The sequence below is a fragment of the Puma concolor genome, chromosome C1 (genome assembly GCF_028749965.1).
Source record: "Puma concolor isolate L17-30 chromosome C1, mPumCon1.1.hap2, whole genome shotgun sequence".
Classification (NCBI taxonomy): domain Eukaryota; kingdom Metazoa; phylum Chordata; class Mammalia; order Carnivora; family Felidae; genus Puma; species Puma concolor.
Genome location: NC_141674.1, coordinates 149,781,450 through 149,806,711, shown reverse-complemented (window position 1 = coordinate 149,806,711; position 25,262 = coordinate 149,781,450). Strand labels below are relative to the sequence as shown.

Sequence of the window (25,262 nt, the reverse complement as noted above, 5' to 3'; positions counted from 1 at the left end):
TTTGACACTTAAAAAGTTACTTTTTAGGAATCAAGCAGTCTATGAAATTTTCTAGTGAGCCTTTTATAAATATATAATAAAGGAACTTTCTATAGACTTGAATATCTGCTGGAGTTTGATGCTTTAATCTAGGATAACCATCCTTTCTTAGGATTGTGTTAATGGAAACCAGGGTACACTAGCCAGTTGTAACTAGAAGATAACTCTTTATATTTAGTCCCACGTTTGCATAAGAAATGTCCAGACAGATTACAGGTACAAAAGATCCTTGACATTGAGAGAGAGAGCTGTCTTAAGACATTTGTGAATCCACGAATTTGTGAACTCCACTATAGTATTTAATCTCTCATTCAAAAGTCATTAAGTATGAAGGGTGAAGAGCAAGAGTTTCTCGCTTCTGAGATGTGATAGTAGGCAAGCAGTAAATCTGGCCACATGACTTTCATCTGCACCTTGGCTTCAGTTTATGTTTGGGTCTCAGAAATTTTAAATTGCTGCCTGCCTTGGAGTGTGGAATTGCTGTAGATATATAGTGGTAGAAACCTGGAATGACAAATGCCGAAGAACTATTCTATATCATGTCAGTCCTTACACCTACATTCAAATAATTATCAATCATAGAGTCCTAATTGGGAATGAAGTTTCTTCAAAAGGCTTCTTCTACCTTTTGCTCTTGTCTTTCCAAGAAACCATAAAGCACATGAGACATTTTTATCATTTTCTAGCTTAAAATTATAATATCAAATTGTTCAGGGGCGCCTGGGTGGCGCAGTCGGTTAAGCGGCCGACTTCAGCCAGGTCACGATCTCGCGGTCCGTGAGTTCGAGCCCCGCGTCGGGCTCTGGGCTGATGGCTCAGAGCCTGGAGCCTGTTTCCGATTCTGTGTCTCCCTCTCTCTCTGACCCTCCCCTGTTCATGCTCTGTCTCTCTCTGTCCCAAAAAAATAAACGTTGAAAAAAAAATTAAAAAAAAAAAAAATAATATCAAATTGTTCAATCAGATGCTTTTTCAAACTTTATGCAGCAACTGAGCATCCTTAGATTTTGAGTTTCTTCAATTCCTAGAACTACTTCCTTATGTAGATTTTCATTTGTTGCCTAAGTGAACTATCATGAACTACTGGAACACTCACTGTTTTGTTGTTGTTGTTGTTGTTGTTGTTATACACGATTAAAGTGACACAGCCCCTTTAGTTCTGGTCTAGTTACTGTGAGCCTGTGCATGGACCTGCTGCTGGACTGGGCAGTTCAGTTGCTGCTCTTAAATTGGCCCACCACACTTTCCAGTGGGAACTTGTGGGCATTTGGGGGGGCTCCTTTCCTTAGGCCGGTCAGATGTCCTGTTACTTCCACACAGGTGTCAACCACAGGTCTGTGGAGGTTGGTGGTTTGTCCTCGCCTGCTTATACGGTGGGGTTTGTGAGACACCTTGCCACTTTACTTTGTTGCGGAGATTGTGGGATTTGATTTTGCTCTCTCACTCTTTTTTTATGTGGAGATTCGGAGAAATTAAAAAACTATACTGCTTCTACCACCGACTTATCCAAATCCTTTTGAAAAAAATCCCTACTTGTATCTATCATCATGTTTCCCTTTTCTTTTCCTATCGTTTGTACGTCTTTGTTTTCCCTTGACCATTCTAGTCAGGAGTTGTTTTTTTTTAATAGTTTTTTTTTAAAAATATGTTTTTGTTGTTCGGTTCTTTCCTGAGAAACTGGCTTCTGGTTTTGTTGTTCTCTCTCTGGGCAGTGGAGAGGTGATGGAGTGACCAGCCTGATGAGCTGTGTTTCTTAGTTCTGGGCGACAGCTCTGTCTTGTTATGGTGCCTCCAGCCATTGCTGGCCTTGGTGCTTCAGCAGTGATCCATACAGGACACAGCTGGTAGAGAGAACGGTAGAGGTATCAAGGTCTCTCTTCCATTCGTGTACACATATCTCTGCTGTAAGTGGCCATCTTCCATCCCTCACTCTGGAACCCAGTTACCTCTATTTTCTTAGGGGCTTTTCAGAGTTGTGTTTTATATCTTTGGTTGTTATTTGTGTGTAGACTCCATCAGTTCTCAATTATGTAGCATTTTCAGGGTTGGAGAAGAGAGTACAGGAATTGTCCTATTTAACTTGACATCTTATTAAGAACCACATGCCTTTTCAGAGTTACAATAAATATATCCAGATAGTTCCCATTACCCATACTAAGGGTTTACTAGCCATCAGCTGGTAAGGGTCTTTTCTTCCTGAGCAATTAAATTTAATAACACCCACTCCCAACCCCCAGTCACAAAAGGAGATATTTGTTTCTGGCTAAGCTCTGGGGATATCACTTGGTAATTGCTTCCCTGAGGGCAAAGTGATCTGATTCCATTTTTAAATGACATTAAAATTGGACACGGATACCACCCAATTTAACTTTTTCTTATCTGGGGGCATTTTGAAATAGGTTTTCTGTGTTCTCTATTATAAAAATCATAAGCATTCTAAATATTAGCACCCATATTTTTGACAGGGAAATCTATATTTTTCATAATATTAAATGCTTCTATATCTTTTTCTTGTATGTTGTATAACTATCCCTTTAAATGAGATGACTTCTAATTGTAAACATGTTGTGGTACTTTTAAAAAACTGTTTAAAAACTCTTCAATTTGGTTTCGGTGAATTACATAGGAAAGAATTCCTAGGAAAGCAGTGCCATAGTCCCTAAGAGGCAGGCGGCTGCTAGGTTGACTTGCCACACTTCCGTAGATTGTGGGCAACGAATCCGAACAGATTTAAACAGTGTATTCCTCAGGGCACAGCAAGCAGCATGAGCTTCAAGGTTTTTCTTTCCCGCCGAAGTTTTGTGAGGGCAGTTTGTGTCTGTGTCATAGCGGAGATACCCTGAGCTCACGAAACTCTTTCATCTTTTGAGGGGATTGCTAGCAAACCTAGCCCAAGAGTCATTTTATCTTTGTACCTATCACAGAACAAATCTGCCCTCTGACTGGGAAGGACAAAAATTACTGCAAAAAAGTCATCATAAGGGGTGTATAAACACCCTGAAGAATTGCCTCCCAACAAAATAAAAAGCTGATTTGGCTTTTCATGAAAACTGTGAGGTGTTGTGAAATGTAATTTTTTTCTTCTACCCACCCCCCTACCTTCACATGTCTCTGTCTAAAGTAGAACTGTCACTGGGGCACCTGGGTGGCTCAGTCAGTTAAGCGTCCGACTTCGGCTCAGGTCATGATCTCACGGTCTGTGAGTTCGAGCCCCGCGTCGGGCTCTGTGCTGACCTCTCAGAGCCTGGAACCTGCTTCAGATTCTGTGTCTCCCTCTCTCTCTGACCCTCCCCCGTTCATGCTCTGTCTCTGTCTCAAAAATAAATAAACGTTAAAAAAAAAATAAAGTAGAACTGTCAGTTCTAAAAAGATAAACAGCTAATAACACTAAACCTCCTACAATTAATTACTCTCAACTTCCAGAAGCTGAAAATGAAGGTAATTTTTAAAACTTGATAAAGTAAAAATGCAAATGAGTGAGTTTAACTTGTGTGTACAGTCTGGGACAAACAGATGAGCTTCATGATTGTGTTTCATATGAGATCGGCCAATAATATTTCCAATTTCAAAAATGTTTTACATATAAGATGGAATTTTTCCATTATTAAACTGAAGATGTTTAAAAATTGTTCTTAGGAAATTTTTTGCTTAAATACATAACCAATAACAACAAGCCTTTTCTAAGGTTGTACGGTATATTACTATTCAGCAGTCTGAAATTCTCAAACTTTTAGAATCTAAGCTTGTTTAGAATAAACTCACCATTAGTTGCTGATTTATTTTAACCACACGATATTCTGTACTATAAATATTGGTTAAAGAATTTATAAAGAAAACCATTCCATGTGGTCAAACAGTATGTGTGAAGATTTTGGGTTGTAATAGATAACCTCTCTATTTGCTAAAGACTTGCATAAAGGTTACCAGAGGTTCTCCCACCCTGACAGAATAATTTCTTTCCAGAATCTCTAGGGCTGCGGAGTAAAGTGCTGAGGAAAATTGAAGAGCTCAGGACAGAGGTGAAAACCCTTTCTTCTGGAATTCCTGATGAATTTCTATGTCCAATAACTAGGGAGCTTATGAAAGATCCTGTCATTGCATCAGGTATGTATGATGCTTTTGTAAGTTTGAGGCCGTGTTGTGTGCTAAATGAATAAATGATGTAGATAGTTTACAGAAGTTTGTTTAAATGTGGAAAGTTTTTTAAATCTCTGTTTTATAGCTCATAAGTTTTTTTAAGTCATTTAATCTGAAGTAAACTGTTGAACATTATATATTTCTTTTGTTTTTAAATGTTTATTTGAGAGAGTGTGTGTGAACCAGTTGGGAAGGGGCAGAGAGAGAGGGAGAGAGAGAGAATTGCAAGCAGGCTCCACACTGTCAGCACAGAGCCTGACATGGGGCTCCAACTCATGAATGGTGAGACCATGACCTGAGCCGAAATCAGGAGTTACATATTCAACACACTGAGCCACCTAGGTGCCCTGAACATTATATATTTTGTAATAAAACTGGATGGAGTAGGTTAGGACAAAAGGAATAAGTTTTACAAGCTTTACTTAAACTTGTGAGATGCGTGTTCGGTTACAAGAATGCAAGTTAAAATACTGTTTTTGAGATAGACTGTTGAGATCTCTTATGTTTATTTTGTCTACCATGAATTTAAACAACCTTACAGGAATAAGATTTAAAGATTATGAAGTTGCATCATTCCACATTAATTTCTAATCTTTGTCAATAGACATAGGCATACATACTTTATCTAGTTGTAATCAGTGAATCCATATTTTTTTTTTATCTTTGTGTAATACTTTATACACTTCTAAATATTGACTTAGCCTAAATAACTTTATTCCACTGTGGCTCTATGCTACATTTTGACTCTTGCAAACATATACAAACACCAAACAGTAGAAATCTTTATTTTGTAAATATCATTGCACTGATATCTTAGTACTTATTTCTTTCTATTATTACCCATTACTTAGGGTTATTTTTATGGTATGTGTGATCCAAAGCAGAATTAATCAATGAGAATATTTTATGAACATGAAAAAGAACAATTTTGACAGTTTTTGTTAGGATATTCAGTGGACATTTGAAAAGTGTGTGGTCTTTCCCCATTGTATGGTCTTGGCATCCTTGTTGAAGATCATTTGACCACATATGTGAAGATTTATTTCTCGGTTATTTCATTCCATTGGTCTATATGTTTGTCTTAGTATAGTCAGTACCATACTATTTTGATTACTATAACTTTGTAATATGTTTTGAAATCAGCAAGTGTGAGGCCTCTGGCTTTGTTCTTTCTCAGGATTGTTTTAGCGCTTTAGAGTCCTTTGGGATTCCATGTGAATTTTAGTATGGATTTTTTTTTCTATTTCTGTAAAAAGTGTCATTGGGATTTTGATGGAGGTTGTGTTGCATCTATAGATGACTTTGGGTAGTATGGAATTTTAACAACATTAACTCTTCCAATCCATGAATACAGGATGCCTTTCCATTTATTTGTGTCGTCTTTACTTCTTTCCACAATGTTTTGTAGGTTGCCAGGAATTTGTATAAAAGCTTGCCAGGAATTTGATGAGAATGGTGTTTAATCTATAGAGCAATTCAGAATCGACATTTCCAACTCATGAATATCACACAGCTCTCCATTTACTTAGGTCTTTATATTTCAGTCTATAGGTTTTGCCCATACTTTGCTAATACTGTCCTTAGGTATTTACTATTTTTATGACACTATACATACTAGTTGTGGGGTGCTTCAGTGGCTTAATTAAGCATCTGACTCTTGATTTTCACTCAGGTCATGATCTCACAGTTCATAAGGATAGCCCATGTTGGGCTCTGCACTGACAGTGAGGAGCCTGCCTGGGATTCTCTCTCTCCCTCTCTCTGCTCCTCTCCCATGCATGTGCACATGCACACCCTCTCTCTCTCTATCAAAGATAAATAAACTTTTAAAAAAGTAGTTTTTAAAAATTTTCAATTCCCAATTCTTCATTGCTTGGTATTCCACAGTTGATTTGGTAGACTGACTTTGTATTCTGTGACCTTGCTTAGTTTATAGGTAATAATAGCTCTTTCATAGATTTTCTTCATACGTGATCATATCATCTGCAAGTAGGGATTTGTATTTCCAATTTGTATGCCTCCCTCTGTCCCCACCCCTTTTCCTGTTTCTTGTTACACTGGCTAGGATTTGCAGTGCAATGTTGAACAGAAGTGGTAGGAGTAGATAGTCATACCTTAATCTGCTCTTGGGCGGGGGGGAGCATTCAATCTTTCTCCATTAAGTATGATGTAAGCTGCTTTCTATCAAGTTAGAGAAGTTTTCTTCTATCTCTAATTGCTGAGAATATTTAAAATGTTTATCCACTGAAATAAGATGTTTTTTCTCCTTTATCCTGTATTATGATTGATTACTGTATTCGTTTCCTGTTGCTGCCATATCAAATCATCACAATATTAGTGGCTTAGAACAACATTTCTGTAGGTCAGAGGCCCAGTACATTCTCACAGGCTAAAGTCAAGGTATTGGCATGTTCTGTTCCTTGCTGGTGGCTCTAGGGAAGAATCCATTTCTTACTCATTTAGGTTGGTAGAATTCAGTACCCTGCCATTTTAGGACTGAGGCCTGTATGTTTTTGCTGGCTATAAGCTGAGGGCTGTTTCCAGCTGTGGTAGGCAGAATGTCCATGTCCTAGATCCCCAGAGCCTATGAATGTTACAAGGCCAAAAGGGTTTTGTAGATGTGATTAAGGATCTTGAGATGGAAGCGTCTCCTGTATTATCTGGGTAGACCCAGTGTAATCACAAGGATCCTTATAAGTGAAAGAGGGAAGCAGAAGAGTTGGGCAGAGAGGGAGATGTGACAACAGGATAGAGGTTATTATCTGATACCAGACAATGAGCTAAGGAATTTAGGCAGCCTCTAGAAGCTAATAAAGACAAGGGAAGAGATTTTCTGTCCCCTGGAGCCTTTGGAGAGAATGCCACCCTGCTGACACCTTGATTTCAACCCAGTGAAACTGATGTCATATTGCTGATTTGCAGAACTGTAAGATAACAAATTGTGTTAAGCCACTAAGTTTGTAATATTTTGTTCTAGAGACAATAGGAAACTAATACACTGGCCTCTTGGACTGTTTCATTTCTTGGCTTGGGGCCTTTTTCCATCTTCAAACCTAGTGACAGTATCTTTCTTGTATCACATTGCATCTCTTTGACCCACCTTCCTACCTTCCTCTTTGGCTTTTAAGAACTCATGTGATACAGGGGCGCCTGGGTGGCGCAGTCGGTTAAGCATCCGACTTCAGCCAGGTCACGATCTCGCGGTCTGTGAGTTCGAGCCCCGCGTCGGGCTCTGGGCTGATGGCTCAGAGCCTGGAGCCTGCTTCCGATTCTGTGTCTCCCTCTCTCTCTGCCCCTCCCCCGTTCATGCTCTGTCTCTCTCTGTCCCAAAAATAAATAAACGTTGAAAAAAAAAAATTAAAAAAAAAAAAAAAAAAAAGAACTCATGTGATACAATAATTTCCTGTCTTAAAATCAGCTTATTAGTGACCTTAATTCCTTTGCAACCTTAGTTCTCTTTTGCCATGTTAACGTAACACAGTCATAGGTTCCAATTAGGATGTGGACATATTTGTGAGTCATTATTCTACTTAACACAATTAGATTCATTGATTTTTTTTTTTATTGTGATGATATACATATATATAAAACCATTTTAACAATTTTTGAGTGTACAATTCAGTGGTATTGAATTTGACTATTCTGGATACCTCATAGAAGTAGAATCATGGAATATTTGTCCTTTTGTGTTGACTTATTTTACTTAGTATAATGTCTTCGGGGTTCATGCACACTGTAGCATGTGTCACAATTGCTTTCCTTTTTAAAGCTGAAAAATATTTCATTGTGTGGATATACCATATTTGGTATATACACCCAGCCATGGACATTTGGGTTGTTACTCCCTTTTGGCTATTGTGAATAATGCCACTGTGAACATGAGTGTACAAATATCTGCTCAAGTCCCTGCCTTTAGTTCTTTTGGGTATATACCAAGAAGTGGAATTGTTAGGTCATATAGTAATTCTGTATTTAATTTTTTGAGGAACCACCATACCATCTCCACAGGGCGGCACTATTTTACATTCTCACCAGCAGTGCACAAGGGTTCCAAGTTTTCTACATCCTTACCAGGACTTGTTATTTTCTGGTGTTTGTATTGTTTTATAATAGCCATCCCGATGGGTGTGAGGTGGTATCTCATTGCGGTTTTGATTTACATTTCTCTAGTGATTAGGATGCTGACCTTCTTATGTATATTGACCATTTTATATGTCTTCTTTGGAGAAATGTCTATTTAAGTCCTTTGCCATTTTTCAATCTGTTTTTGTAGTTTAGTTATAGGAGTCATTTATGTATTCTGGATATCAATCCCTTATCAGATATGATTTAGAAATGTGTCTCCCATTCCACAGGTTGCCTTTTCACTTTGTTATAGGGCCCTTTGATACACAAAAGTTCTTAATTTTGATGAAGTCCAGTTTATTTTTTCTTTTACTGCATGTGTTTTTGGCGTTATATTTGGGAAATCATTACCAAATCCAATGTCTTGAAGCATTCCCCTGAGTTTTATTATCTTTTGTACATGGTCTACTTATCCTTTTGTATGCAGATACTCACTTTACCAACCCCGTTTGTTAAAGAATGGTCTTGGCACCCTTGTTGAAAACACTTGACTATGTGGGGGTTTGCTTCTCTTATATTCTATTGGTCTACATAGCTGTCTTTATGCCAGTACCATACTGTTTTGATTACTGTAGCTTTGTATATAGTAACTTTTGAAATCAAGAAATGTGAGTCTTCCAACCTTTTTTTCTTCAGGATTGTTCTGGCTTTTTAGGATCTATTGCAATTCATACACAAAATGTCTTTGGGATTTTGAGAGGGATTGCAATGGGGATCACATGGACTCTGTAATTTCTTTAGGTAGTATGGGAATTTTAACCACTGTCTTCCAGTCCATGAGTACAGGATGCCTTTTTTGTTTAATTTCTTACAGCAATGTTCTATAGTTTTCAACATACAAGTCTTTCACCTCTTTAAGTTTATGACTAAGTATTTAATTCTTTTTGATGCTATTTGTAAATAGAATTTTCATAATTTCATTTTTGGATTCTTTATGGTCAGTGTGTGGAACCACAGCTGATTTTTATATGTTGATTTTTGTATCCTGCAGCTTTGCTGAATTGATTTCTTAGAACTTTCTTTTGGAATCTTTAGGGTTTGAATTATCTTCTTCACTTATTGCTGGATTTGACATGCTAATATTTCCAGCGTTGTTGTATCTGTGTTCTTAAGAGATACTGGAGTTTTCTTGCTTTATTATAGGAAAGTTTCTTTTAATTATAATTCCAAATCTAGTTTTTAATACATAATTTCATAAAATTAGATTTCTGAGTATTCTCTCTTCTTGGAGGTTTGCATTTTCTGTTACCTTAAAATATACTTGTTGGCATCATTTAATATATTTTTTGTTGAATTGTATCTCATTTGTTTTCATCTTGATTCTTTTTGTTTATAGTTGCATAGTATTTTTCTTTCAATCTACTTTTAAAATAAATGTAGTGGGGGCACCTGGGTGGCACAGTCGGTTAAGCGTCCGACTTCAGCCAGGTCACGATCTCGCGGTCCGTGAGTTCGAGCCCCGCGTCGGGCTCTGGGCTGATGGCTCGGAGCCTGGAGCCTGTTTCCAATTCTGTGTCTCCCTCTCTCTCTGCCCCTCCCCCGTTCATGCTCTGTCTCTCTCTGTCCCAAAAATAAATAAACGTTGAAAAAAAAATTAAAAAAAAATAAATAAATAAAATAAAATAAAATAAAATAAATGTAGTGTACATCTTGATGTAACTTTACCTAAATTGAATCATAAAGTAGGTCTTTCTGGAGTTCTTAAGCTTCTGAAGCATTGTTTGATTTATCCATGTTGTTGTACAAAGCAGTAATTTGTTAACTTTTATGTGTCAATATACTATAAATTATCCATTCTGTCATTGTTACCTGCCATGAATCTTTATTCATGTTTTTTGGTGAACACACATATGCATTGTTATTGGGTATATTCCATAGAGTAGATATGCACAGGTTATTATCCAGAGTGGTTGAAACAGCTTTACCCTCTCCAGCAGTGTATAAGAATTACAGTTCCTCCATAGCCTTACTTCTATTTGGTATTGCCTGTGTCTTCCACAGGCAGTTCTAAAAAATGACAGGTCTGTACACTTGGTCCAGTTACCCCAGTGCCAACATTTTGCAAAATGATATATCACAAGTACGATATGAACACTGATGCAATCTACCAAGCTTATTTAGATTTCCCCAGCTCCATGTAATGTGTATTAAGTTCTATAAGTTTGTCCCTTTTGGAAGTTTGAGCATCAGCCACCAGTCGAGACAGAACAGCTCCAAACCTACACACCTTCTTTTGTCTTTTTCTAACTATATCCATCACCTGCCTGCTCTCTCCTCATTCTGTTCTCCATTTCTTTCAAAAAAATTTTTTAAACATTTATTTTTGAGAGACAGAACATGAGTTGGGGAGGGGTAGAGAGAGAGAGAGAGGGAAATGCAGAATCTGAAGCAGGCTCCAGGCTCTGAGCTGTCAGCACAGAGCCCGACATGGGGCTTGAACCCACGAACCATGAGATCATGACCTGAGCTGAAGTTGGACACTTAACTGACTGAGCCAACCAGGCGCCCCTCTATTCTCCATTTCTAAACTTTGTCATTTCAAAAGTACCTTAAGAATGGAATCATATAGTAAATAACATTTGGGGATTAGGTTTTTTTCAATTAGCATTATCCAGGGAGAGTTGCCATTCATTTATTTTTAGTCTTCCTGTGTTACTTTTAGAGGTGTTCCCTGTGGAAAACATACAAAAACATACATATAGTTGAAGTATTTTTAAAAAGCAGCATGCAGGGGCACCTGGGTGGCTCAGTCGGTTAAATGTCCGACTTCGGCTCAGGTCACGATCTCGCGGTCCGTTGAGTTCGAGCCCCGCATCAGGCTCTGGGCTGATGGCTCGGAGCCTGCTTCCGATTCTGTGTCTCCCTCACTCTCTGCCCCTCCCCCGTTCATGCTCTGTCTCAAAAATAAATAAATGTTAAAAAAAAATTTTTTTTAAAGCAGCATGTGATTGGTGAAAAACAAGCAATAGAGAAATATATATTTTGAAAATGTGGAGGCTTTGATACATCCATCCAGATATTTTTCTATTTATAATTTCATGCTGTGACAAAGCAATATGATACAATCTTTTAAAAAATTGCTTTCATTTACTTAATATATCAGAGAGTATTTCATGTTCGTATATTCAGAACTACCTCATTCTCAACTACAGGATGTATTTCATGGCATGACTGTGCCATAAAGTTTTCCAAGTAATTCTGTAGAAAAAATCCTTAGTCATGTGGTATATACAGGTACACTTATTTAAATGTAACTATTGGATAAAAATCTTAGGGGCGCCTGGGTGGCGCAGTCGGTTGAGCGTTCAACTTCAGCCAGGTCACGATCTCGCACTCCGTGAGTTCGAGCCCCGCATCAGGCTCTGGGCTGATGGCTCGGAGCCTGGAGCCTGTTTCCGATTCTGTGTCTCCCTCTCTCTCTGCCCCTCCCCTGTTCATGCTCTCTCTCTGTCCCAAAAATAAATAAAAAACGTTGAAAAAAAAATTTAAAAAAATCTTAATATTGATAGGTACTGCCATACTTTAATTATGCTCATCTTTCATTCTTTTTAAAAATTGGCTTGCCCAATTTTTGCCCATTCAGACCTCCTGATGAATTTTAGAATCATCGTATTAAACAAAAGAAAATCTAATTGACATTATTATTAGAATTACAGAAACCTAAAATCAAACTTAATTTGGGGGTGGAGTGGGTAGTAGAAATGAAAACATTACACTAGTCAGGTATTCCTGACAATGCTTTTGAACAGTAATTATACACAATTAGCTGTGTGAGTATTAAATACTTCAGAAGATATTGTTTCTTAGGTTCATTCCTTAGAAATATTCAGAGCTTGTATCTGTTTTCACTTTCTGATGTTTGTGGGATCCTAATTCTGTTCTTTGTTGTCTGAGTATTCAGTCAAGTATTACCTGCGGAATTTCAGGGCAGGAAGAGGGCATTTAGCTCCAGAGAGGTGTTGGAGAGCAACAGGGGACAGAGCAAGCTTTTTTCTTGGACAAAGACAATATAAATTCAAAGCCCAGGCCAGTTAGCTAATATTTTTCACTTGAACTTGGAAGTCAGCTATACATGTAAAAAGATGGTTCCTTTTTGTCACATTTCTAAGTATAATGTAGCAAGAAATATAAGGGCTCACTTAATCTGCTTTCTAAGAAACAAATCTTAAAAAGGTATTGTTACTTTGGTATTTTACCAGAGCCTCTTCATCTGAGTATATTAATTATTAAATAAAGTTTTGTGAGTGGAACTTATTAAATATTGCTTACCTCTTAGAACTAGCTGGTACAGTTCTTGATTTGTCAACTTGATATCCTAATTTATAGCAAAAGTCAAATGGTACCATTTGGACAAAAAATATTTTATTGAAGGTTTTAAAATTTAAGTCAGTTTTAAAAAGTAGTAAAAATAAGCAAACTTAGTTAATACTGAATATGTACATATATTCTTTTAAATATTAATCATTTGTCCCCCTGGCAACATGTTTGATTTCAAATAAGCTAACTCTAATTGTAGTAAACTTCATGCATGAATTTTTCAAAGAAACCAGGAGTGTCATTAATACAAATTATAAGCTGCAAATGTTTTTAGTTATAATAGTGCTTCAGTGACTTTTCATTTATGCATGAAAGGCTCTATGTATATGTGTGGGTGGGGATGTAGCCTTTGCTTTGTAGCTCTAATAATCCCTGTGCTCTGGAATGACCTTCAGAACAGTCTGAAACCTTATTAGCAATGCTATAGATCCAACCCAAATTCCTGATTTTCCTATTAATCAAGTATTTGTTACCAGTAGAAACCTCTTGGTATTATAAAATAGTGATTCATTAGAATAACCATGAAAAGCTGATATTGAACTTTAGGGTAAACTATGGCCAGTGTAACTGACTTAGTTACAGTAGGAAGCCTGTACCTCCATAGACTGAATGATTTGACATGTTACACACTACTACCACCCAAGCAGGCAAGGAAAAATTATTCACCTAAGAAAATTCAATTAAAGGTGACAAAACACCATGTGATAACATTTTCTAACAGTGCAGATAAAATATATATTAAAAGTGGAGAGTAGAGAATATGAAAAATTGAATATGCTCACTGATTATTAACTGATGGAAAACGTATTTGAAGTTTTGAGTACTACTTACTATAAAGAACCAGTGGATGCTAATAGTATTCTTGGTCTCTTTTTAAAAGATATTAGTGTAGGGGTACCTGGATGGCTCAGTCGGTTGACTGTCTGACTTCGTCTCAGGTCATGATCTCACGGTCCATGGGTTTGAGCCCCACAGGGGGCTCTGTGCTGACAGCTCAGAGCCTGCTTTGGATTCTGTGTCTCCTACTTTCTCTGTCCCTCCCTGGCCTGAGTTCTGTCTCTCTCTCTCTCAAAAATAAATAAACATTAAAAAAAAAAAAAAAAAAGATTAGTGTAAAGGTAACCAAAAAATCAAAAATACAAACCTCCCTAAGCATTAAAATTGGTGAAACTAGCTCCTATAGTGAAAGTTTATTTATGTGATATATAAAAAGAATGATAAGTATTACCAATTTATTGCTCAGTAATTCTACCAGTGGATTTAATTCCTCCCTAAAGAGAAAAAAGATTTGACATTAGCTAACAAAGCATAATCCAACCTAAAAGCAAGGATTCAGAGAGGGTAGAAATAAAAGGATAGGCAAAAATGGCACAGTTGCAAGTAAAAGTAAAGAAGGGTTACATACTTGTCTGCAAACATAGACCTCAGACCAAAAAACAAATTTGTAAGACACACAAAGATACCATGTGATATTGAAGATCAAAGCTCTCAGTGAAGATAATCATTATGCAGTCTCAAACAGCAACAACTTTCTTAAAGTAGAAACTACAGTGTGCGGAAAAAGCACAGTAATAGGCTTGATCGTATCTCTCAGTTGAAAATAGATCTGTGTATCAAACCCTGAATGTTCAAAATAGAAAGTACACTTTTTAAAACAGATATGGGACATTCATAAATATTAGCCATATTTAAGCACCGAACACTATCACTACCAGAAGTAACACAAACAGCATTATCTCTCCACAATGGAACATAACTAAGAAATTAATAACAAAAGTGGGCCTCTTTCATCTGGAAGGTCAAAAACATTCTACTTTCAGATTTATGTAGCCTTGTGACACATGAATTAGCTGTTAATGAACTCATAATGTTCCACATAGTAATAATATTAACATGCACATCATTTATCAGTAATAGGCCAGCGTGATGGTACTACATAAGATTGAGGTTCATTATACTCAATTTTTTTTTGGTTTTGTTTTTAAGTCGGCTTCATGCCCAGCATGGAGCCTAACACAGGGCTTGAACTCACAACCCTGAGATAAAGACCTGAGTGGAGACCAAGAGTCAGATGCTTACACAGCTGAGCCACCCAGGTACCCCCATTATACTCAGATTTTTATAAATAAAAATTGAATACGTTTTCCTGTCAAACTAGTCCTACAATTCAACAGTAAGACAAATAATCCAATTAAAAAATAGGCAAAGGATTTGAATAGACCTTTCTTCATAAGAGATCTACAAGCGGTCAATAAGTATTAGATGTCCAATATCATCATGGAAATGAAAATCAAAACCACGTTTAGATACCACTTGACACCTACGGCAAAAACTAGAACCTAACATGTGTTGGAAGCATGTGCAGAAATATTGCTGATGGAAATGTAAAATGGTACAGCTGTTGTTGAAAACCGGCACTTCCTCAAAAAGCTAAACACAGTCACCATGTCTAGCAATTGTAGATCTACATCTGAGAGAATTGAAAACATTCATACACAAAGTTTACGTGAATACTCACAGCCTTATTGATATGCCAAAACATTGATATAGCCAAAACATGGAAATAACCCAAATGTCCCATCACTGAATAAATGAATAAAATGTGATATGCCCATACAATGGAATACTGATCAGCTAGAACGACAAATACTTCTACATGCTACATGGATGAACCTTGGAAACATGCTAAGTGAAAGAAGCCAGAAACCAAAGACTACATATTGTATGATCCTATTTATAGGAAATGTCCAAAATAGGCAAATCTACAGAGACAGAAAGTAGATGAGTGGTTGCCAAGAGAGGGGAGAGTGAATGCTAAGGGGTACAGGATTTTTCTGAGTGATGAAAATGTTTCGAAGTTAGTGTAATTCAAAGTTAAGCAATCATCACCACCAAGAACCATTGAATTGTATACTAAAAAAGGGTGGATTTTGTGGTGTGTAAATTATATCTCAAAAAGGCAGTAACAGTATCTACAGAAAGCATGTACCATCTCTAGGACTCTGGGGAACACAAGCAAGTTGAGGTTATCAGAACCTCACATAGGTCTCTCAGAACCAGAGTTCAGGCCTTTAAAGAAGGGGTACTACCCAACTGGTGCCTCTAAAGGGGTAGGATAGGACAAATTTGGGCATACACCTACAAAGAAGCAAGCAAAAAACTCTGGAGAGTATAACCAACTACCCCTGCCAGATGAAGGGCCATGGCCAGGCACAACACTGATAGGAGATTTCACTCTGTTTTTGTCTTCCTCTAGAAGATTCCTATTGCAAGATCTAACAAGGAGTCAACTGACAAAAGCAGAAATGTGGTTTGCATTATCCTGGCTCCAGCATGCGGAATCCCCAGTATTGTGCATGAATTTGGAGCTTAGCGACAATAGCTTAATAAGTCTAATCAGCATTTACCAAGTTAAATCAAAGAGGAATCAATAGCCTTTCACTTGTGTGTAAATATATGTAAACAAAAAGCAGTTAAAAGGCATAACATTGCCACAACATGGGACTGAGAGGATATTATGCTAAGTGAAGTCAGACAAAGAAAGACAAGTATCATATGATTTCAGTTGTATGTGGAATCTAAAAAGAAATAATAAAAAGCAGAAACAGATCCATAAATACAGGGAATAAACTCATGATTGCCAGAATGGAGGGGGGTAGGGGAATGGGCAAAATTGGTGAAGGGGAACAGGGATACAGGCTTCCACTTCTGGAATAAGTCAGGGGGATATAAGGTGCGGTATAGGGAATATAGCCAAGAGTATTGTAATACCACTGTATGATGACCAATGGTAGCTACACTTGTGAGCATAGCACAATATACAGACTTATCAAATCAGTATGTTGTACAGCTGAGACTAATGTAACATTGTGTGTCAATTTCAATAAAAAAAAAATAACAGAGGACAATGTACCAGATCAACATGAAGAAGACTATAACACATCCCTACAAAGTAAACTTGGAACAAATGGAAAGCATACCCCACTAATTTGAAGATACAATGTCAGCAAGATGCCACTATTAGATTTTTTTCCTAGTGATACAGATGATGATGATAGATTCCATTGGAAGGACCACACAACAAATAACCTAGAAAATAAAACAGTATGGCTTAGTCCTATCAAATATTAAAACATGTTTTAAGCCTCTATATAACAGTATGAGATTGGCACATGAATAAACAGAATGGAAATACTTTTTTTTTTAATCGAGGAATTGATACAAGTGCATTTGGAAATCATTTTAGTGAATGATAAAAATGGCGTATGTTAAGTCAGTGGTAATAAATACTTTTAACAAGTGGTATTCTTACAACATAATAACCATATGGAAAAGGGTAAAACTGGCTTCATCTCTTATACTGTACATGTAAATTTCAAATGGATTAGAGATAAGTCCCAGAAGAAAATGCAGATAAATTCCTTGATAATCTGGAAATAGAGACATTTCCTAACCTGGACTCAAAATCCAAGAGAAATCTCTGAAAAACTGATGAAGTGCCAATATTCCAAAGGTACAAAAAATATTCATGGAATACCAATCCTTCTCAAACTTCCAAAAACTAGAAAAGGAGGGAGCACTTCCAAACTCATTTTATAAGGGCAGCATTACCCCGATAGCAAAACCAGACAAGGACATTACAAGAAAATTGCAGACCAATATCCCTGATGAACATAGATGTAAAATTCCTCAATTTTAGCAAATCAAATTCAATAAAAGGGTTACACACCATGATCAAGTGGGACTTATTCCAAGGATGCAAGAATGGTTCAACCTCTAAATCACCATCATATATCACATTGACAAAAATGAAGAATAAAAAATCCTATCTCGATGCAGAAAAAGCCTTTGACAAAATCCAACATTCATTTATGATAAAAGCACTCAACAAAATGGGTATAGAGGGAATGTACTTCAACATAATAAAGGCCATATAGGACAAGCCCACAGCTAGTATCAGTGTCGGCAGTGAAAAGTTGAAATCTTTTCCACTAAGATTGGGAATAAGAGAGCCTAGTCTCATTACTTTTATTCAACATAGTACTGGAAGTCCTAGCTAGAGCAGTTAGGTGAAGCAAAGCACAAAGAAAAGACATCCAAATTGGAAAGGAAGAAGTAAAATGGTCTCTGCAGATGACATGTTTTTATACATGGAAAAGTGTAAAGACTCCACAAAAACACTGTTAGAACTAATCAACAAATTAAAGTATTAGGATACAAAATTAATACACAGAAATTTGTTGCATTTCTGTACACTAGTAACAAGCTGTCAGAAATTAATACTCCCATTTACAACTGAATAAAAAAGATACCTAGGAATAAATTTAACCAAGGAGGTAAAAAACCTATAGACTGAAAATTATAATATATTGAGAAAAGAAAGTGAAGAATACATGAAGAAATGGAAAGACATGGATTGAAAGAATATTGTTAAAATGTCTATACTACCCAAAGCAATCTATAGATTCAGTGTAATCTCTATCAAAATTCCAATGGCATTTTTCACAAAAATAGAGGAAACAATCCTAAAATTTGTGTGGAAGCACAGAAGACCTTGAATAGCCAAAGAAATCTTAATGAAAAAGCTGGAGGCATCACATTTCCTGATTTCAGACTATATTACAAAGCTATATATAGCATCAAAACAGTATGGTGTTGGCATAAAAACAGACATAGAATAGAGAGCCCAGAAATAAACCCACACATATATGATCATTAATCTACAACTAAGGAGCCAGGAATATACAATGGGGAAAGGATGGTTTCTTCAGTCATTGGTGCTAGGAAAACATGAGCCGTGTGCAAATAGAATGAAATGGGACCTTATACCATATACAAAATCAACTCCAAATGGATTAAAGACCGTGTAAGACATGAAGCCAAAAAACTCCCAGAAGAAACATAGGTGGTAAGCTCCTTGATATCTGGCTTGGCAATGATTTTTTTTTTTTTTTTTTTTTTTTTTGATTCCACACTGAAAGCAAAGGGAACAAAAGCAAAAATAAGTGGGACTACATCAAACTGAAAAGCTTCTGCACAGCAAAAGAAACCATCAGCAAAGTGAAAAGGCAGCCTACAAAATGGGGGAAAATACTTACAAATCACATATCTGATAAAGATTAATATCCAAAATATATAAAGAACTCCTATAACTCAATAGCAAAAAATGAATAAAAGATGAGCAGAGGATCTAAATGTACATTTTTCCAAAGATGACCTACAGAGGGTCAGCAAGTACATGAAAAGGTGCTCAACATTACTAATCATCAGGGAATTACAAAACCACAATAAGCAGTCACCTCACACCTGTTAGAAATGCTTATTTAAAAAAAAAAAAAAAGTCTGGGATTGTGATGCTTCCCGAGTAATATTGAAGACGACCAAAGTGGGAGGCACCACAATCCCAGACTTCAGCCTCTACTACAAAGCTGTAATCATCAAGACAGCATGGTATTGGCACAAAAATAGACACATAGACCAATGGAATAGAATAGACTCCAGAATTGGACCCACAGAAGTGTGGCCAACTAATCTTTGACAAAGCAGGAAAGAATATCCAATGGAAAAAAGACAGTCTCTTTAACAAATGGTGCTGGGAGAACTGGACAGCAACATGCAGAAGAATGAAATTAGACCACTTTCTTACACCATTCACAAAAATAAACTCAAAATGGATGAAGGACCTGAATATGAGACAGGAAACCATCAAAACCCTAGAAGAGAAAGCAGGAAAAAACCTCTGACCTCAGCCGCAGCTATTTCTTACTTGACACATCTCCAAAGGCAAGGGAATTAAAAGCAAAAATGAACTATTGGGACCTCATGAAGATAAAAAGCTTCTGCATTACAAAGGAAACAATCGACAAAACTAAAAGACAACCGGCGGAATGGGAAAAGATATTTGCAAATGATGTATCAGACCAAGGGTTTAGTACCCAAAATCTGTAAGAACTCACCAAACTCTACACCCAAAAAACAAATAATCCAGTGAAGAAATGGGCAGAAAACATGAACAGACACTTCTCTAAAGAAGACATCCGGATGGCCAACAGGAACATGAAAAGATGCTTAACGTCACTCCACATCAGGGAAATACAAATCAAAACCACACTGAGCTATCACCTCATGCCAGTCAGAGTGGCTAAAATGAACAAATCAGGAGACTATAGATGCTGGAGAGGATGTGGAGAGACGGGAACCCTCTTGCACTGTTGGTGGGAATGCAAACTGGTGCAGCCACTCTGGAAAAGTGTGGAGGTTCCTCAAAAAATTAAAAATAGATCTACCCTATGACCCAGCAATAGCACTGCTAGGAATTTACCCAAGGGATACAGGAGACGATGCATAGGGGCATTTGTACCCCAATGTTTATAGCAGCACTTTGAACAATAGCCAAATTATGGAAAGAGCCTAAATGTCCATCAGCTGATGAATGGATAAAGAAATTATGGTTTATATACACAATGGAATACTACTTGGCAATGAGAAAGAATGAAATATACGGCCTTTTGTAGCAACGTGGATGGAACTGGAGAGTATTATACTAAGTGAAATAAGTCATACAGAGAAAGACAGATACCATATGTTTTTACTCTTATGTGGATCCTGAGAAACTTAACAGAACACCATGGGGGTGGGGAAGGGAAAAAAAAAAAAAAGAGGGAGGGAGGCAAACCATAAGAGACTCTTAAAAACTGAGAATAAACTGAGGGTTGATGGGGGATGGGAGGGAAAATTGGGTGATGGGCATTGAGGAGGGCACCTGTTGGGATGAGCACTGGAAACCAACTTGACAATAAATTTCATATTTAAATAAATAAATGAATAAATAAATAAAAACACCAAAAAGAGACCAAGGGATAGAGAATACAGTAACTATGGGTCCACATTCTCTCAAGGGAGGCAGAATAAAAAAAATAAATAAAATATATAAAAATAAAAAATATAGTGTTGGTGAGGATGTGGAGAAAAGGGAACTCTTATGCACTGTTTTGTTGGAATGGAAGTTGGTGTAATCACTATGAAGAATATGGAGATTCCCCCCCCCCCAAAATTAAAAATAGAACTACCTTATGATCCAGCAATCCCCTTCTGGGTATTTACTCAAAGGAAGCAAGTCACTAACTTGAAAAGATGTCTGTACCTCCACATTCATTGCCAATATTTAGAATAGCTAAGACATAATAACCCAAGTGTCCACCAGTGGATGAATATATGAAGAAAATATATATGTACACAATGGAATGTAACTCAGCCATAAAAAAAAAAAAAAAAAAAAAAAAAAAAAGAATCCTGACATTTGTGCCATCATGGATAGACCTTTGAGGGCATTGTGCTAAGTAAAATAAGTCAGAGAAAGAGACCCATTGATCTCACTTACATGTAGAATCTAAGACAAAACACTGAATTCATGGATATGGAGAACAAATTGGCCCCCTACCCCCCATCTCTGACAACCACTGAAATGTGAAGGTAGTCAAAAGACACAAACTTCCAGTTATAACATGAGCAGTCCTAGGGATATAATGTACAGCATGGTGACTATAGTTAATAATACTGTATTGTATATTAGAAACTTGCTAAGATTTTTAAAAATTGAAGTCTACCTGACACAGTTTGTGAGGCATAGTGATTGCAACAACTGTATGCATTCATTATGCTCTGCTTACCACAAATGTATATAATATATATTAAACATAATGTATATATAATATATAATGTATTACATATATATTATATAATGTATATACTATTACAAAATGTATAGTATATATATTATATACATTTGTGATAAGTAGAGCATAATGAATGCTATACCATATATAATATATACTATATTCCCTGTGCTGTACCTTTCATCCCCATGACTTATTCATTCCTTAACTGGAAGCCTGTACCTTCCTCTCCCCTTTAACCGTAACAGAAATCTTAAAAGTCTCCCATCACAAGAAAAAGGAAAAAATTGTAATTGTACATCATGATGGATGTTTATGAGACCTATAGTGATCCTTGCACAATATAGTGAAGAATTGTTGTGCATCTGAAACTAATATGTCAATTATATCTTAATGTTTAAAAAGGAAAAAATCCTCCTAAGTCAAGGTCAACTCGATGGAAAAATGGGCCAAAACCAAAAATATTAACAGTTCACAGGACAAAGAAAAGCAAATGGCTCTTAAATGTAAAAAAAAAAAAAAAAAAAAAAAAAATTCTAGCTCCCTCAAAATAAAGCTACCTGACATCCTATAGCAGTGTTCGTGAGAGACTGGTAAAAATCCGATTTGACAACATATTCTTTTGATGAAGCTCTTGGGGGGGGGGAAAGCATTCTTATTAATGTTGCTAGCGAAATTATATATACTCTTATCTAGTGAATATCTAGCAAAATTACGTATACCCTGTAATGCAGCAGTCCTACTTCTGGAATCTCTCCAAAAACAAGACTGTCCATCGCAGCACTATTTGTACAAGGCAAAGGTTGGAAACAACCGAGATGCCCATCAATGCCTCCATACAGTCCATCCATACAGTGGACTACTGTGGGGGGAGGGGAGGAATAAAACAAATTACAGTTAAGTGAAAACGATGCAGGTACAAAGTAGTGCACAGTAGGCTAGCTCTCATGTAAGAATGTTTGTATTGTGTGTATACATACAGTTGCTTATATTTTCAAAAAACAAAAGGATAAACAGAAGTGTACATAGTTCCCTGTATGGGAAGGCAGGGAACAGGTGTTGAACAGAGACTGATTAGACTCCTCCGAATGCACCTTCTTTTATAGTTTTTACTTGGAATTCACTTAAGTGTTTTACAAAGATAAATCATGAAAGACAAACCAATCTAAAAAGTGAGAGGATAAAGAGGGAAGCAAATGAACATAGTTGTATGTCAAAGTGGTGACATAATGAAATGGAAGAATTTTTTTTTACCCCAGTGATTTTCACAGTATTTCAGTTAGAAGCCCTACCGGATCTATTTTTGGTGACACAAAGAGCCAGAAAGAAATCCGCAATTTCTTTCAGTCTTATGTTAGCAATATATTGGCACTGTTAGTTTGAAACTGTTGTACGCATCATAAATTAAAGCAAATAAATTGTGTAAATGTAATTAGGAAGGAAGATTTTGTGAAAGAGCTAAAAGTATATACATATATAAAAACAAAACTTTACCTTTGCTATACATATAAAGAATTTTGCACAGATGTGGTATTAAGCACATGGATTAGCCAGTGGAATTTTTTTTTTAATCACAAATCCCTTTACTGTCAAGTCCTTAGTGGGGTGAGTTTTATAATCTCTTGGTATCTGGTTCCCTGAGTTTTCAGTATGTCAGGGTTTTGCTGAGTTACTCCTAAGGCTCTTCTCTTTAGCCATATTAATTTTCACACGTCGCTAACAGCTCTAATGAAGCCATTTATCATCACCACCACTCACCTTTCCCTGGCTCTTTTCCTTTCTTCCTTTCTGCCATATCTGAATTTTGGACAGGGTCTCTCCTTTTTTCTTTAATACTTTTTGTGTTCAAAATTATCCGTAAAATATTGACACTATTCAAGGTAATTTATACAATCTCAATGCATCTTATAAGGAATATTTAGGGTGTTGTGGCAGAAATATTTTAGGAGTAGTGATACAAGACTCCCACTTAAATCACAGTGATGGCCTTGGCAGTGGAGCTGGTATACCCAACTCATTTTAGTAAATCCCAGCCTCCCGAAATTGCAAATAATTTGTGTTGTTTTTTTTTTTTTTTTTTTTAGACGGCTATTCATATGAAAAGGAAGCAATGGAAAATTGGATCAGCAAAAAGAAACGTACAAGTCCCATGACAAATCTTGTTCTTCCTTCAGTGGTACTTACACCAAACAGGACTCTGAAAATGGCCATTAGCCGATGGCTGGAGACACATCAAAAATAAAATAGTTTATATTGTATATATTTTTCAGTGATCTCATTTGAATGATTTCAAGGTAAATACTAATCAGATATTAAAGCAAAACAGGAGAAAAGCGAATTTACTTACCTGTAAAAACTTACTCTTTGAATTATATGGACAAAATAACATATCTGACCTCCTTTCCTACTATAAAAGCCTTTTTTGTACGTGAAAGATATCTTAATCTGTGGAGAAATAAAGTTTTACTTTGACTTAAAATTGCAATACACAAAATTGATTCTTGCTAGATGTAGGTCATATTCTCATTGAAACCAAACATCAGAATAATCTAGAATATAACATTAAAATCCTAGTTAATAGCCATTAATTTGATAACTCTTTGGAATCCTTCTAGAGAGAATTTGTAGCAAAATAACTAGATTGTAGCAAAATGACTAAACTGGGAAAATCACCTGGACATGTTTAATGAGCAGTTTTATTGCATTCTAAATTTGCAAGGTGGCAGTGATTTTTCCCTGCAGTCCAAACCTGTGTACAAGTTAGATGGAATCAATTATCATGAATATGTCAAGTTGACTTTGTTGAAATAAAGTACTAAATTGGCCTCCTTTTAAAGTTCAGAATCCTTGGGGCGCCTGGGTGGCGCAGTCGGTTAAGCGTCCGACTTCAGCCAGGTCACGATCTCGCGGTCCGTGAGTTCGAGCCCCGCGTCGGGCTCTGGGCTGATGGCTCAGAGCCTGGAGCCTGTTTCCGATTCTGTGTCTCCCTATCTCTCTGCCCCTCCCCCGTTCATGCTCTGTCTCTCTCTGTCCCAAAAATAAAAAAATTAAAAAAAATAAAAAAAATAAAAAAAATAAAGTTCAGAATCCTTAAAGTTCTCATATATCCTAAGCTAGGGTAACTATACATTTTTACACAATAGGTTGATATTTAATACAACATCCTGATAAACGTTCACAAGAAGAAAACTTCCAGTTCACAAAGCTGAGGTGGTATTGACTTCACATACCTTTTGTAAGTTGTTTCCCAGAATGAAAGCCATTAGTGGGAAGGCTGGTCAGAACTCAACTGGAACCAAGGCAGGAACCAAGATTCTGTGTTTGCCCCCAAAACCCTCATTTTAGCTGTTCTAAAATTCAAAAACTCAGAAATGAGAGGGGAAGAGTGATGTAATTATGTATATATTCTTTTCCTATATTTTATAAATTTACAGCTAATATGCTACATGTTTACAGATGTGGAAAGCTTAGCTACCACAAAAATCTCCCAATTATCTTTTAACTGCTTTGTAAAATTTCTGTCATCCTAATGTATTACTGAATTTTATTTCCTTTGTGTCATAGCTGGGATTTACAATCTGTGATTCTACAAGAGGATTTTCTTTTTCATACCACCCATGCTGCTTACATTTGAGTGAAGACCAAAAAAAAGTTGTAACAGGCATTAGGTACTTTTCTATTGTATTCTATAGAGAAAGTATGTTAACCTAATTTTAACAAAAGATTTTAATTCCTAGAGTCCACTAATGGGCCAAATATTTGTTTTGGTAGACTTATTTTCCAAAGGAGGCACACTAGTTTTTTACATAAAAATTACTAAAAATTATTGACGTCATTGATAGAAAACACAATAAAAGACTGGTTATCTCTTAAATGTGTTAAAGGTGATTTTCTTTTCTACATTTCACCATCATGGTTTCCTGTGGCTGAAAACTAAGATGCCAGTAACTTACTAAAGTGAAGTACTTCTAG

The 25,262-nt window shown here is 36.6% G+C and overlaps 1 protein-coding gene across 5 annotated transcripts in view; it reads left to right on the top strand.

Annotated features, from left to right (window-relative positions):
* Positions 1-23,775, top strand: part of WDSUB1 (WD repeat, sterile alpha motif and U-box domain containing 1) — a 52,573-nt gene extending 28,798 nt beyond the window's left edge. For all 5 annotated transcript variants that reach the window (XM_086718686.1, XM_086718684.1, XM_086718685.1 and 2 more), the window contains 2 exons: positions 4,000-4,140; positions 23,375-23,775. In XM_086718686.1, the coding sequence (XP_086574812.1) occupies positions 4,000-4,140; positions 23,375-23,532 (299 nt within the window). In that variant the 3' untranslated portion in view covers positions 23,533-23,775. The remainder of the gene's footprint in view (positions 1-3,999; positions 4,141-23,374) is intronic.
* Positions 23,776-25,262: the final 1,487 nt, after the last annotated feature.